Source organism: Bubalus kerabau, chromosome 13 (genome assembly GCF_029407905.1).
Source record: "Bubalus kerabau isolate K-KA32 ecotype Philippines breed swamp buffalo chromosome 13, PCC_UOA_SB_1v2, whole genome shotgun sequence".
Lineage (NCBI taxonomy): Eukaryota > Metazoa > Chordata > Mammalia > Artiodactyla > Bovidae > Bubalus > Bubalus kerabau.
The window spans coordinates 47512444-47528316 of NC_073636.1; the positions used below are offsets into that span (position 1 = coordinate 47512444).

At 43.1% G+C, this 15873-nt stretch overlaps 1 protein-coding gene across 1 annotated transcript in view; it reads right to left on the reverse strand.

Moving 5' to 3' along the window:
• Positions 1–7352: 7352 nt before the first annotated feature.
• RASSF2 (Ras association domain family member 2) overlaps positions 7353–15873 on the reverse strand; it is a 61185-nt gene continuing 52664 nt past the window's right edge. Inside the window, exons 10-11 of the mRNA XM_055544215.1 lie at positions 13013–13110; positions 7353–11849 (exon numbers count right to left, since the gene is read on the reverse strand). Coding sequence (XP_055400190.1) covers positions 11780–11849; positions 13013–13110 — 168 coding nt within the window. The 3' untranslated portion in view covers positions 7353–11779. The remainder of the gene's footprint in view (positions 11850–13012; positions 13111–15873) is intronic.

Here is a 15873-nt window from a genome sequence, read left to right on the forward strand (position 1 = left end):
ATGTGACAGCGTTGAAGCAGAGTGCGAGTTGGAGGAAAGAGCTCTGAGGTTCACCTCTGGCAAAGGCCCAGGGACTAAGAGTGTTACTCACTCCAGCAGTGCCTGCACCTTTTTTTTTTTTTTTTGGTACCAGCATCTTATATTCCTTTCCACCAAAGAAAGGGCAATGCCAAATCCCACAGAATACCGTGGGTGAGTTTGCAGCATTAGAAGGCGCGACTCCATGCTCATACCAATAGAAAACATCATTGATTAATTCCATTCTGTGCCACAGAGAAGAATGTTTTGACCATTAGGAATACAGCAGCGAAGGCAACAGAGGAGATCTCTGGTTTCCAGGAGCTTCCATTTTAGAGGCGGAGGCAGACAACAAACAAGTAAGAAATGTCCTACAGAGTGAAGCTGACGAAACAGTGTGATAACAAAGCACGGGGGAAAGGTTGTATCCTGATTGGAGTTGTTGTTGTTCAGTTGCCAATTCGTGTCCGACTCTTTGCAACCCCATGGACTGCAGCACACCAGGCTTCTCCATCTTTCCCTATCTCCCAGAGTTTGCTCAAACTCATGTCCATTGATTTTGATCTTGATTGGGGTATTGCTACCCTCAAATGGATGTATACCTTTGTCAAAAATCTCTATGCCATACATTTAAGATAGGTACATTTTATCTTAATAAAAAACTTTCTTAAATAATGAAAAGAGTGACTGGAGAAGGAAGACATTACTAGAGTGATCAGGATGGCCTCTTTGCAGAGGGGACATCTGAGTTGAGACTTGAAAAATGAGAATGAGCTAGAATAAGAATGAACTAGTTAGCCATGGTAACCATGCTGCTGAGATACTTCAGGAGGAGAAACCTGTGTGTTAAACAGCCCAAGTTGAGAATGTGTTTGTGGCACGAGGAGGAAAGCATAAGCAAAGGGAGCAGAAGAGCAGGTGTGTGAGATGAGGTTGAGGACGTAGCCAGGGGCTGCTGAAGAGGCCTTGAAGGTCTGTGTAGGAGTTCATTCTAAGTGCAGTTGGAAGTCTCTGGGAGGAATGAGAGGAAATGGAGGAAAGAGAGCTCCTGAGCCTGGTAAGCCCTAGGCCGTCTCCAGGCAGAGACTACAGAAGAGGGAGGAGGAAGCAGTGAAGTCAAGAAACTACCTGAGAACTAACATTAGTGACCTGGACAGCAGACAAGCAACAGGGGTCCAAGCTGTCCAGGGTAGGCATTGTGCCACAGATGGAAAGCACAGCAGGGAATGGGCAGGACGTAGAGGAGTCAGAAAGAGCCAGGTTCACCTGGAGGGCTCCTAGGCCTGGAGTATTCCACAAGTGGGCACCAATATATACCTCCTGAAATGAGCCCCAGGAACACAGTTGAAAAGTGAGTCAGAAGAATAGGGACAAGGTCGAATGCCATCAGCAGGAAGGGCACTGCCCAACCACTGACCTGAGCTCCCTGTATGCCCACTCCTAGGAGTCCAGAAGCCATCTTGTAGACACAGCCTGGGAAGTCCAGTGTTCCTGGTTGGTCCATATGGTGCATAAATTAATCCACAAGTCTGCAAGGCAAAGGGTTTCTCTCACATGGTCAGGTGACTGAAATATCATCAGTGTGTCCCCAAAATGCCTGCACTCCTCACTGTTTCTGTCTGGTAGATACCTTTGGGTTGTCAGCTGTGCACTCGCAGAATGAAGAAAACCAACTGAAAGCTGCCACCCCAAACATCTAAACGACCTGGAGAAAGAAAAGCTAAGCTGGATAATCTGAGATGGGGCCATCTGTTGTCATCTGAGAATGGAACCGATCTCACTAAAGTGAAATAAGTTGGAACTAACTTCTGGGCAGGAGCAAGAAAATAGAGGGGCAATTTCAGCATGTCATTCAGACTTACATAGAGAAGGGCTCCTCCCCTGAGACACAGTCTTTCCAAAAAACACCCTCTTTCTCATCTTTCTCTGTCTGGGATCTTAATTGATTCCAGTGTTAAATGAATGACAAAGCAAAAGAACCAAAGCTTCCTTAGGTCACTAATTGCTTTTACTCACAATTATATGGTGGCTTTGAGATGGCCTAGAAGAAGGGAATGAGCTTCAAGAAGTGTGGATCCAGGAGTTGGAGGTCTGGGGTCAGCCCTGCTTTGGCCTTGTTTCTCTGACTTTGTTTCTCGTGACTGGGCATTATTCCAGGCTTCAAAGTTATACATTTTCTAATCTGCTAAACAGGATCATGCAACCAACTGTGGGCAACATTTGTGTCTAACTTCACTGTTTCCAAAGTAGCTCAGGCTTTCCATAGTTCTGTAGATTGAAAAATGATGCCCAAAATATAAGGTCCTGATCCCTGGAACCTATAAATGTTATCTTATATGGAAAAAAGATCCTTGCAAATGTGCTTAAAGATCTTGAAAGGAAGAAATTACGGTGGAATATGGACCCTAGATAAATTCCTGGAGTGAAGGAGAAAAGCCTTTCTTTTTAGGACATCCAGGAAATTGTAAGGTGAAGAATGAAGAAACAAGTTTACAAACATGTGCTGTGGAATAGCTTTAATATTTACATCAAACAACTTGTTGCTTTTAACACATACAGATACAATGACTTCATGTAGGAGATATTGTTCCTATCACTTGTTGTTTCTGTGTACGCACACCTGATCATTAACAGCCAGCACCTGTGTTCTTTGGCCACCTGAGTCTGTGCTCCCTGTGTACACTGCAAGCTGATGTGCTTAGGGAATGAATGGCTCCCTCCTCCCCCAAGAGCAGCCCTCTACCATTGCCTGATGAAGGTTGGTATTTAAATACCCCGGCTGTCTCGCCCTGCAGTGGGGGAACTCTGAGGTGCACTCTACGTGTTCCCAAAGGTCTTCAGTAGGATTGAGCTGCAGTTGCCCAAGTGGTAACTTAATAACAAACTGTATATTGGCTTCCTTCCTTTCCTTCCCTTTCCTATCACACTTTCTTATTCCACCTCATCTGTGGAATCAACTCCCAAACTAAGTTTGAATCCAAACTAAAACACAATTGTGTGTCATCTAGTGATAATGTCAAAAGCAGACATTTAAGGCACTTCATTAATTTGAACCTGAGCAAAATGACCTTGCTGGTCCTAACAGAAGCTCCAAATGGGCAAGAGATAGAGCATTAGCTCTTGACAGGGCATGTCAAAGCTGACCAAGTCATTGGTTTGAAGATGCTAGAATGTGTAGCCAGTATGGAGTCACTGATGTGAAAAGGACCACTTGGGCCTCTGGTCGGCCATGCAACCAGACACCTACAAGACTTTCCTTGTAGAGAAGAGGCACTCCCCTGCTCAGGAGAGAGGGATGTTCTGCAGCCTCCCCACCTTTTAGGACCCTGCAGCCTCCCCACCTTTTAGGGCCCTGGGGCATCCAGGTTCCTAGATGAGGAGGATGGGTTGTATCCTATCAGCAAGTACTTACAAAGGGGCTTCCCTGGTAGCTCAGTGGTAAAGAATGGAAGATACCCTGGAGGAGGGCATGGCAACCCACCTCGGTATTACCTGGACAAGCCCATGGACAGAGGAGCCTGCCAGGCTATAGTACTATGGACTCGCTAAGAGTCGGACATGACTGAAGTGACTTAGCAAGCACAGGATAATTTTGGATCAATTAGAATTGTTTAGGGAATCTAGAATTTAAGCATATTTAGGATTTCTTGGGGTTTTTTAATGGCCTTTTGGACTGAAAGGGTTTAGATCAATTAAAATAGATTTAAATTCATTAAAATAGATTTAAAGCAAATGTGAATGTTTTAGGGCGCTTTAGGGAGGTATGAAGCTTAAGATCTTTTAGAGTCTATTATGATCCTTAAGTCATGTAGAGTTGTTTGAGTTAGTTTAGGTAATTTGGGGCTTAAGATTTTAAGCATCAGTTAAGAAACTTGAGGGTGTTTTGTGTTGTTTAGGATTTAGGGTTTAGCTTTGTTTAGGATCTTTGAGGGTATTTTAGAATGTAGGGTAGTTTTAGTTTTCTTAGGATCCTTTGGGTTTATGTGGCTTCTAGCCTTGTTCAGAGTGTGATTTGTGAACCAGCACAGGGACTCAGCTGCCCTGTGGCATGTGTAATCTTTGTGGACTGAGGATAGAAGCCATGTCCCCTGCATTGGGCCACCAGAGAAGTCCTATTATGATCATTTTAAATTCAGCTTCTACTTGTTTTCTTTCAGTGGGTCATGGATGTTGTAGTTTGTTCTTTCTGCTGAGTTAACTAAGGGGCTTCCCTGGTGGCTCAGATGGTAAAGAATTTGCCTGCAATTTAGGAGACCCAGGTTGGATCCCTGGATTGGCAAAATCCCCTGGAGAAGGGAAAGGCTACACACTCTAATATTCTTGCCTGGAGAATTCCATGAAAAGAGGAGCCTGGCAGGCTGCAGTCCCTGGGATCACAAAGTGTTGGATGTGACTGAGCTTAGTTAACTAAAGGATTCTGGTGAGACTACTAATATTAATTTTTGTGATGACTCGTGCTATTGCCAAAATTTGGAAAAGGAACTTTAACAATTTAATTCATTACATTTCTGTAAATATGTCCCTTGCCTTTAAAAATCTTTCCTTGGGGTCATTTTGGATTCCAGGCTTTTTACAGTCCAGACATTCAATATGTGTGGGAGTTCTCATCAGCAGTTTGTTCCTGAAATTACACTTCAGACATCTCTAAGACATAATTATTTACATTAATAAGACAACCCATGCTTGTCCTGTTCCTTTGGTCCAAACTTTGGTCCAAACTACACTCTGGGAGGGGCTTCCCAGGTGGCGTTAGTGGCAAAGAATCCACGTGCCAGTGCAGGAGACATAAGAAACACAGGCTTGATCCCTGGGTCAGGAAGATCCCCTTCAGGAGGGCATGGCAATCCACTCCAGTATTCTTGCCTGGAGAATCCCATGGACAGAGAAACCTGGAGGGCTACAGTCCATAAGGTCACATGTCTGAAGTGACTTGGCATGCACACTCTGGGAGCCCAGGTTTCTCTCAGTAGCGTTCCTGATCCCTTAAATGGTTCTGCAGACACAGTTAGGGTGACATTGAAAGTCACGAGTTTGAATTTGAATTGTGTTCAATTTTACAACTTAACATTTAAATCAGCATTATCAAAATAGTGATAAATAAAATATCCATGTTATAGTCTGCCTTCCACCAAAACATGGGTTTAGATTTCAGCACTAAAGTTTAAATTTAACATTTAGACTCTAATTTATGACTTCTCTTAAACATCTTACATATTAAAATTGTGTTAAGCTGCTTTTTGGCCAATGCACACAGTGACCATATTTATCACCCACACTGGGACATTTTGAGAAAAAAAGGGGATGCTATTGATAATTACACTAGAGTAACAGACATAAGTTGGAGTTGTCCTGAGCAACCAGGACTTACAGCCCCTACCAATGAGCCCATAGTTTTAAAACTGCTAAACTTATGTATTTATAAAATATACATTTATGAGTTACTATTATGATAAAGTTAATTTACATAGTTATACAACTACATACTTAAATAATAAGTAAAAAATTTTACTTTGGTTGGTTGCCTCTTTTTTCCCCTGCATTCCCTCCACCTCCTATTTTGTTTGGTTTTAAAACAAAAAGAGCACTGCCAGTTTTTACCCATGTTCAATTTTCAGTAGGTTTGCTTGCATCTAAGTGTTCCAGGAAAACCTACTTGAATGTATTCAGAACTTTACAGTAAAGTCTTGTTCTCATAGCAAACTCCAGTTAGTGATAGCTTCATTACATAAAATAGATACCAACAAATTATTTCATAAAATCTGTCTTCATAAAGCAAGACAGAAACTGCCAACTCCTTTGGCAGCAGCTATTAGTATTTGTTGGGTGACTTCGGGCACTCTAACTTCTATGAAGTTTACTGCCTGACTTGAGGTCTTAGTAGGACCCCAAAAAGACCATTTATCTTTTGTTTATGTTGCCTACATCCACATACTGAACAGTACAAAAACCTCACTGCTTTATATGTGTTAGCTGTCTGCTCATCTATTTCACTCAGTTTAATTAATTCAGCACCTAAAAAGCTGCTGCTTGGAGTGAAAACTCTAAATATACAAGCATTGTTCGGTGGCACTGATAAAAATATAATCTTGGTTGTTATCTTTTTCTAGAGGCCAAATTATGCTGGTTATTCTTTATGCTCCATGGCCAGATATCCTAAAAGGACAACTGTCAATCATATATTTAAATGTTATAAACCAACTACACAACCTTTCTCTGTGTTAGAGTTCTGCAGAGAAACAGAACCAGCAGGATGAAGATACATATATATAGATAGATAGATATGTATATATACAGACATATATATATAGAGAGAGACAGAGGGAGTTACTTTAAAGAATTGACTCATGCAATTGTGGGAGACGAGGAATCCAAAATCTCAAGGGTAGGCTGGCAGTCTGGAGGTCAGGGAAGAGCCAGTTTTGCAGCTGTAGTCCAAAGGCAGACTGGAGGCAGAATTCCCTCTCCCTCTCCCTCAGTGTTTTTCTGTTAAGGCCTTCGGATGGTTGGATGAGGCCTACTCACATTATAGACGGTGATCTGCTTTACTCAAAGTCTATTGATTTCAATGTTGCATGCATGCCAAGTCACTTCTGTCATGCCCGACTCTTTGTGACCGTATGGACTGTAGTCCGCCAGGCTCCTCTGTCCATGGGATTTTCCAGACAGGAATACTGGGGTGGGTTGCTGTGCCCTCCTCCAGGGGATCTTCCCAACCCAGGGATCAAACCTGGTTCTCTTATGGCTCCTGCATTGGCAGTTGGGTTCTTTACCATTTGTGCCACCTGGTTAATCCCATCTAAAAATATCATCACAGCAATACCCAGACTAGTGTTTGACTAATATCTGGGTGCCATGACCTAGCCAAGTTGTGCATAAAATTAACCATCACCCTTCCCCCATACCATCTGATGGAACTTGGGCCCTAATCTTAGGTTTGGCAACCCCTGTGGGGCTGCCACCAACAGAGATAAACTCAGGTCCCCAACCCAAGACAGTGGTTTGACCATTTTACAGATGAGGAAACAAGTCCTAGAAAAGGTTCAATGAATTGGCCCCAAAAAACCCAGGGTAGAGTTAGGACAAAAATCCAGCCTCATTGAACAGCTGTCCCCAGCTATTCCTATAATTCTTGGTTCCACCAGGGGCCTGAACTCAAGATTCCTAAGGAATATTCTAATTTCACTTTCTATTTGGAAAACTGGAACCGAGTCTGAACACATTCAAACCATAAACTCTGAAGGAAGAAAATCAAAGCCTCTCCCAGATGCACCTTCACATTCCCATCCCCAACCCTCCTATAATGCAGCAGACACACATACTGGTCCACCAGAAAATTCTTTTTGAGAGTGCTTTATTCAACAAGGTCTAGGTCAGGTGCTTTAAAACATATCAAAATGTTACAGAAATTCACAGCTCCCTACTGAGGACTTGTCAAGTTACATTAAGATATCTAAACACATCAGTTTATAAATTCAGAACCAAACATTGAACCAGGTCGTGTACCATTATTTGACAAGCAAGTTATGATTAAGATAAAAGATACTTCACAAAGCTAAATCAAATGGGGAAACCCTTAAGAAACACTAGCAGTTATACACCAGAAACCAGCAGCTTGGAAAACAGGTCTGCAATCTGCTGGGGAGGCTCCACAGGTAAACTGAGGTTCTCCCTTTACAGCTTGTCCATGTCTAGTGCTTGGCTACAACACAGGGGGAGCTGTAACCTCCAATGACAGGGTAAATGCTGTCAATTCCCTCAGAAAGAAAGGGTGCCGCATTTGTCTATTTTTACCTCTCTAGATCATTTCTCATCTCATCTGCCTCCAACAAGAAGACTTTGTGTAAAACAATTTAAGTAGAGACTTGACTAGAGAATCTGTACTGCTGCATCGGTGCTCAAGGAGATCTCTGCCTCATACCTAGGCCTTCACATCATGGTTTGGGTGCTATGCTGGTGTGTTAAGTTGCTTCAGTCCTATCTGACTCTGTGCGACCCTTATGAGCTATAGCCTGCCAGGCTGCTCTGTCCATAAGATTCTCCAGGCAACAATATTGGAGTGGGTTGCCATGCCCTTCTCCAGGGGACCTTCCTGACCCAGGGATTGAATCCGCGTCTCTTAGATCTCCTGCACTGGCAGGCAGGTTCATCACTACTAGGGCCACCTGTGGAATTCCTTTGTTCATACAGAAATTTCTCTTGGAGATGTACCTATGGCACCGTGTTCTCTGTGCTACAGAGCTCTGAAACAGTTTTGTTTTTTAAAGAGAGCATCTCTTTTAAGAGAGCTTCTTCCCCTTCTGTGATCCATCTCTCCTTCCAATCTCCTAACCCTGAAATAACTGCCCAAACTCCAAAGAATTCTGGCCAAGACATTTTTGCATCAGAGAACAAGGTTTGTGTTTTGAGTGACTTTTTTATTTTTTGGTCTTTATGTCCTAAAGTCTTATCTACATAGATGACAAAATATCATTATCTGGAGGTCTCTAGGACAGTGTCTTGTTTTCTTTCTGGTAGAAAGGACGGAAAGGTGAATATATTATTCCTTGAAGTCTCAGGCCAAAACCTCAACCTGAGGGCTCAGCATTTGTCACAGGGATGGCTAATCTCAGATTCTCCCACCTCAGCCTCAATTCAGAGTTAAAATCCAAAAGCCCAGAGGTCAGTGTGCTTTCCTCACCAGTTTGCACAGTCAAGCCTATTTTGTGCTTTTCAGTTCCTCCTCAAGGTAACTCCTCCCCCTCCCCCTACAATTTAACTCCTCACATTCTCACTAATGTGATTACTAAGAATGTTACCTTGTGCTTAATTCCAACATCACCTGGGGGACTGGATCCCCTTATCACCAATCAGATAAACTCAAGTTTTTCCTTCATTTGATCACCTTATAACATAAGCTCTGGGAAAAAGATTAAGTCGGATGAGGCTATGTCGCTTCTCACAAGTGAGGGAAAAAACCCTATAAATTGGCCCTTTGTTCATCACATGATTTCAGGTTCATTGCACACACTTACATAAATGCACACAAATCTGTCCAGGAGTTCAAAGCTGCAAGGCCATGTGATACCAGTGAGAAAATACAGCTCTGCATCACAGCAGTGTCTCTGTTTCAAAGAATCTTTCCAAAATTCCTGACTGGGTTATTAGTACATGAGAAATTATTTCTAAACAGGGTGAGCCAAAATGGAAAAGTGGGGCCTGCATTAAGTGGAATGTATCATGTAAGAGATTTCCCTTAATTCCACCCCAATCCCCGATCTTTAAAAAAATCCAAGCCTACCCCAGTATCACTTTCTCAGAAAGTAATCTGGCAAACTGACATTTTGCAATTCCATGTTTAACACGATCATAATGTTAGTGCAAATTAAAGAGAACTTTGATAAGCCAAAACAGCTGTCCAATAAAAGTTAGTCATTAATAATTTACATTGTGGATAAAATTTTCCCAAGCCATTCAAGGAAGATTATTGGGGCCAACAAAGGCTTTGAACATTCAAAATTAAAATGACCAGAAGAAAAGTTTTCTAAGTCATTTCTCAAATGCAAAATTCAGCAAGTATGTTTGCATTCACAAAACTGTTCTTTCCCATCTGTAACAAAGGAAGCCTCTCCCTTGGCCCCTATTATTTTCTGTGCATTTTGCAGAAGCCCACTGAGGAGGCTAAGGCCCTCCTGATTTCCAGTCCACCCTGCACAAGGCTGGTGGATATCCCCACAGAGGCAGTAAGCTTGCTAAGAGACCCTTAGCAAAATGACAGGTGGCAGCATACCATCTTCTCGAAAGTCAACAATGAAACCACAGCTGTAAGCCATCTAAAGAGGTCTTTCTTGGAAGCCACAGTGGCAGATGGGGGCAAGGGTGCCCAGGGCAGGAAGAAGTCTGCTGCAAAGGTCCACTTTCCTTGGAGGCACAGATCAGTGGCTCTTCTTTCCTCAACTGCCCAGCTCTCCAAATCTTCAGAGAGGAGGTAGAGAATAGATGGGGAGTTCTACCCCAACAAGGCTCAGACTCCTGCTGTTAGGAGCTTCTGGCCCTGTTTGGTTGACCTCCACAGCCAGCACCCTGTTCCAACCATCCATCTAACCCTCTTCAAACAGTATCAGCTGTACTGGGGCTGAGCTACTTGTCAATCTTCCCAATGGAGGCTCCAAGGGACAGACTCTTCTTGCCCTTTCCCCTCCACTGGAGTCTCTCTAAAGATCACCCAGGTAGCTGCTCAGAGAAGTTGAGAGAGAAGCTCCATCCTAACTATGCACCATCAAAAGGCGCAAAAGGCATCCCTGAACCCCATACTTGATAAATAGCAGAAGTCTTCATTCCTAAGAGTCCATTTCCACATACAATGTGAGAGCAACTTGCAAGAATATAGTGGTTTGAAAGTTTAAAGGCTTGACTTCAAACATAGGACTTCAGCTCCAAGTGCAGGAAGACTCCTTGGTTATGTGCAAATGGACTGAACTTACAGGCACCTGTCATTCTACAAGAAGTCTTCACATTTCCCTAAGGAGGGGAAATTTCCCAGCCACCCAAGACTAGGCCCTAGCCTCGCCAGCCAGTCAGCACCTTATACAAATGAGTGAGACCTGTTTCATAAGACATTTCTTCCAACTCAGGAGGCACCAAAGAATTGGGGTCAACAGCTTGGCATGCTGAGAGAAACATCAGGCTCCCCTTATCTCCGAGAGGTAGCCAGGGTGGCAAGGGCCAAGGCAAAGTCCATTCTTTACTGGCATCCAGACAGACACGTCCTTGTTATTTAGAACAAAGTTTCCAGTGTAAAAACCTGTGGGCTTATTGCATCTACCCCACTGATAGTTTATCTTTTTCTTTTCATCAGACCTGCCTTGAGGGCATGGTTTGTTAATTAATTTGTTTATTTCCAAGGATCTCAGACTCATAGATCCTTCTAGGCATACAGAGAGAATATCTATTAACACAGTGAAAGTGAAAGTCGCTCAGTCTTGTCCGACTCTTTGCAACTCCATGGACTGTAGCCCACCAGGCTCCTCTGTCCATGGAATTCTCCAGGCAGGAATAATGGAGTGGGTAGCCATTCCCTTCTCCAAGAATCTTCCCAACCCAGGGAACAAACCCCAATCTCCTGTATTGCAGGTGGATTCTTTATCATCTGAGCCACCAGGGAAGCCCAAGAATACTGGAGTGGGTAGCCTGTCCCTTCGCCAGGAGATCTTCCCAACCCAGAAATCGAACCGGGGTCTCCTGCATTGCAGGTGGATTCTTTACCAGCTGAGCTACCAGGGAAGCTCCTATTAACACATAAATGCCCCAGATGGTGAGTTTGCTAGGCCTTCTTTTCCTTCTAAAGTTGAGCAGATATGTATAGGTGCTCCCTGGCACTTGAGAGGAGAACTCTTTTCTTCCGTCTAAAAGCCCTCAGATTGGCGGTGACTCCTCTGATTTTCCTGCCCACAAGCAGCATATGTGCTGCCCCAAGCACTAGTGCAGGTTGCTTGGAACTGAATTGCATGTGAGTTTATCATGTAGGCACGTGGATGTGTACCATCTGAGCACACACGTGTGCACACACATTTTGGGTCCTCCTTATAATAAAAATGGAAAGTCCTCGTGAGTGAAGGAAAGGAGCAGGGAAAGAAAGGACAGGGAGTTGCTGGCTTCTCCATTGTGGTTTGAAAGCTGGAAAGATTTGCTTGTAAATGTTTCCGTGGAAGGCATCCAGCTTCCTGTGAGTCTTCTCTGGGCAACAATGGCCTCTGCAGCATCTGGATCCCCTTCTTCTAGTGGCTCAGATTGTTGCTGGGGTCTCAGCTATCTCCTCTAGCCTCTGCCGAATCATCAGGCGGAGCACAGTGTACCTGGGGAAAGAAGAGCTGCGGTGGAGAGCGGAAAGCAACACACTCCCTCTCGGGACCCTCCCCCACCACTTGGGTCACAGTGGGGCCAAATGTGTCAACCCTTTGCTTCTCTTACTGGCCCACTCTTGAACCACTTCATTACTTGTGTTCATTACAACAGGATGAAAGGGCTAAAGAGGCTCACTCCAAACTATTGTAATTATTAGAAAATCTGACAAAGAATGAGAAGGTGAAATAACATGAACAGTAATAAGGTTCCCGTCACTGAGTGCTTAATATGCTTAAGGCACTATACACAGAAGATCATCTAATCCTCAACTAGGCTGGACCATAGGAAATTGCCATTATTTTTACCATTTGGAGGAGCCTACAAAAATGGCAACTTCATATGGTTCAACCTAATATCAGTATCTGCATTTTGCTAAAGAGGATATAGTAACTACCAGGCATGGAGGTCCATGGCTTATTGATAAGTACTGTTTTTTATACCTTTCCTGAATTATGGCAATTCAGATACTGGAGTGGACACTGTTATACAGACTGAACATGGCTTTGCACTACACAGCAAAAACTATATTTAAAGTTTGGCATAGTAAGTGCTCAGTAAATGTTAATTGCTATCATACTACTTATCACCAACACAATAAATGTAGCATTGACTTTATTCTCTAGTGGCAAGAAAACCTCAATTGTTTTGCCATCTCTGTGAAATGCAATCTACTTTGTGACTAAATATGACAAAAAAATAACAAAATCCTTTCTAGAACAAAGTTTTAGTACTGGACTTTTCAACTCAAATGCTATTTCCAGAAGAGATGTTTAAAAAAAAAAAAATGGAGGAAAGATACAAGGAAGGGATTTTAGAGGTACTCTGCTCAGATGAATTTCCATGACCGAGACAACCTTCCTAAAATCCTTGGAATATTTTTATGTCCCATATCAAAATGAGAAGTTGAACAAGAAGCAGAAAGACGAACACATGAACACAAGTTTCATGTCCCCACCTGACATATGGCATTGTCAACAGGAAGTCCCCTGAACAAAGTCCATAAGACCCAGATCCCAGCAGCAGCTCACATAGCCCCTGCAGGGCTCCAGAGCAGAGCCTTCTCCCATTGAGGCCTCAGGAGAATCCAACCAGCCACCCCAGGGGCCATGCTTACTTGCGCATCAGCTTCTTGACTTCCCTATCTTCTTCCTCTTGGAGCTTCTGAATGAAGCTTTTAAGGACAGGCATCTCGAACTTTATATACTGAGCCACCTAAGGAGGAAAAAGTAAGTCTGGGGTATAAGACCCCTATCAGCACTATTCCAACTTCTTTGGGCATCTCTCTCATGTTAGGCACAAAGGCTTGGGAAATCTGTTTCTGTGCTAATTCAGGATTTCCTCAAAGACAGGAACCAAGTTTTATTCTTCTCAAGGTGGGCAGAGAGTCCATGATAAAGATTGCTTTATCTACATGATATTTAATACATTATCTCATGACTTCTCATTTTTATCTCATGTATTCAATACCACAAGAGGTAACGTCAAACACAGAAAAGCACTTTCTCTTGATTTGGTCATGCAGAGAAGACTGGAACTCATAATATTCAATAAACCCCTCTGATCTCCCCTAAAAGAATTTAAGGAACCATGCTCAGAATGATGATTTGTGCCTCAAGTCTCAAACAGGTATCCAAATGTGAACTTCCTCCTGAGAAGCTGTAAGTGAGAGAGTGGCTCCCACCAGCCACTATTCCGTCTTCACCCGAATCCCCACCCTGCTTTATCAGCTCTTCTCCATGTGAGAAGTATATTTCTTTACCCTGTTAATGTTGGGCTCAGCTATGCAACTTGCTTTGGCCAATGGAACATGTATGTGAATGTGACATATGTCAAATCCAAGTGGGGGCTTTACATGAGCTTACATGGTTTCTTGCACTCCAGCCATCTGCCATAGGAAGGATACCTAAGTAACCACCGCCTCTGAACCCTTGGCCTCTGAATAAAACACACAATGTAGTGAAAGTCACTCAGTCATGTCCTATTCTTTGTGACCCTGTGAACTGTAGCCCACCAGGCTCTTCTGTCCATGGAATTCTCCAGGCAAGAGTACTGGAATGGGTTGCCTTTTCCTTCTCCAGGGGATCTCCCCAACCCAGGTATTGAGCCTGGGTCTCCTGCATTGCAGGTAACTTCTTTACCATTGAGCCACCTGAAGTCAACCCACATCTAGAGCAGAATGACTGCTACCAGCCTGCAGAATCCAGATCAACAAAGTAAATGTTTGCTGTTGTAAGTGACTAAGATTTGGGAATGTTTGTGAAAAGGCAAAATGATAGGATACTGAAAGAGGAACTCCCCAGGTCAGTAGGTGCCCAATATGCTACTGGAGATCAGTGGAGAAATAACTCCAGAAAGAATGAAGGGATGGAGCCAAAGCAAAAACAATACCCAGCTGTGGATGGGACTGGTGATAGAAGCAAGGTCCGATGCTGTAAAGAGCAATATTGCATAGGAACCTGGAATGTCAGGTCCATGAATCAAGGCAAATTGGAAGTGGTCAAACAAGAGATGGCAAGAGTAAATGTTGACATTCTAGGAATCAGCGAACTGAAATGGACTGGAATGGGTGAATTTAACTCAGATGACCATTCTATCTACTACTGTGGGCAGGAATCCCTCAGAAAAAATGGAGTGGCCATTCATGGTCAACAAAAGAGTCTGAAATGCAGTACTTGGATGCAATCTCAAAAACGACAGAATGATCTCTGTTCATTTCCAAGGCAAACCATTCAATAGCACAGTAATCCAAGTCTATGCCCCAACCAGTAACGCCGAAGCTGAAGTTGAACGGTTCTATGAAGACCTACAAGACCTTTTAGAACTAACACCCAAAAAAGATGTCCTTTTCATTATAGGGGACTGGAATGCAAAAGTAGGAAGTCAAGAAACACCTGGAGTAACAGGCAAATTTGGCCTTGGAATACGGAATGAAGCAGGGCAAAGATTAATAGTGTTTTGCCAAGAAAATCCACTGGTCATAGCAAACACCCTCTTCCAACAACACAAGAGAAGACTCTACACATGGACATCACCAGATGGTCAACCCCGAAATCAGATTGATTCTATTCTTTGCAGCCAAAGATGGAGAAGCTCTATACAGTCAGCAAAAACAAGACCAGGAGCTGACTGTGGCTCAGATCATGAACTCCTTATTGCCAAATTCAGACTGAAATTGAAGAAAGTAGGGAAAACCACTACAGGTAGGACCTAAATCAAATCCCTTACGATTATACAGTGGAAGTGAGAAATAGACTTAAGGGCCTAGATCTGATAGATAGAGTGCCTGATGAACTACGGAATGAGGTTCGTGACACTGTACAGGAGACAGGGATCAAGACCATCCCCATGGAAAAGAAATGTAAAAAAGCAAAATGGCTGTCTGGGGAGGCCTTACAAATAGCTGTGAAAAGAAGAGAAGCGAAAAGCAAAGGAGAAAAGGAAAGATATAAGCATCTGAATGCAGAGTTCCAAAGAATAGCAAGAAGAGATAAGAAAGCCTTCTTCAGCGATCAATGCAAAGAAATAGAGGAAAACAACAGAATGGGAAAGACTAGGATCTCTTCAAGAAAATCAGAGATACCAAAGGAATATTTCATGCAAGATGGGCTCGATAAAGGACAGAAATGGTATGGACCTAACAGAAGCAGAAGATATTAAGAAGAGATGGCAAGAATACACAGAAGAACTGTACAAAAAAGATCTTCACGACCCAGATAATCACGATGGTGTGATCACTGACCTAGAGCCAGACATCCTGGAATGTGAAGTCAAGTGGGCCTTAGAAAGCATCATTACAAACAAAACTAGTGGAGGTGATAGAATTCCAGTTGAGCTATTCTAAATCCTGAAAGATGATGCTGTGAAAGTGCTGCACTCAATATGCCAGCAAATTTGGAAAACTCAGCAGTGGCCACAGGACTGGAAAAGGTCAGTTTTCCTTCCAATCCCAAAGAAAGGCAATGCCAAAGAATGCTC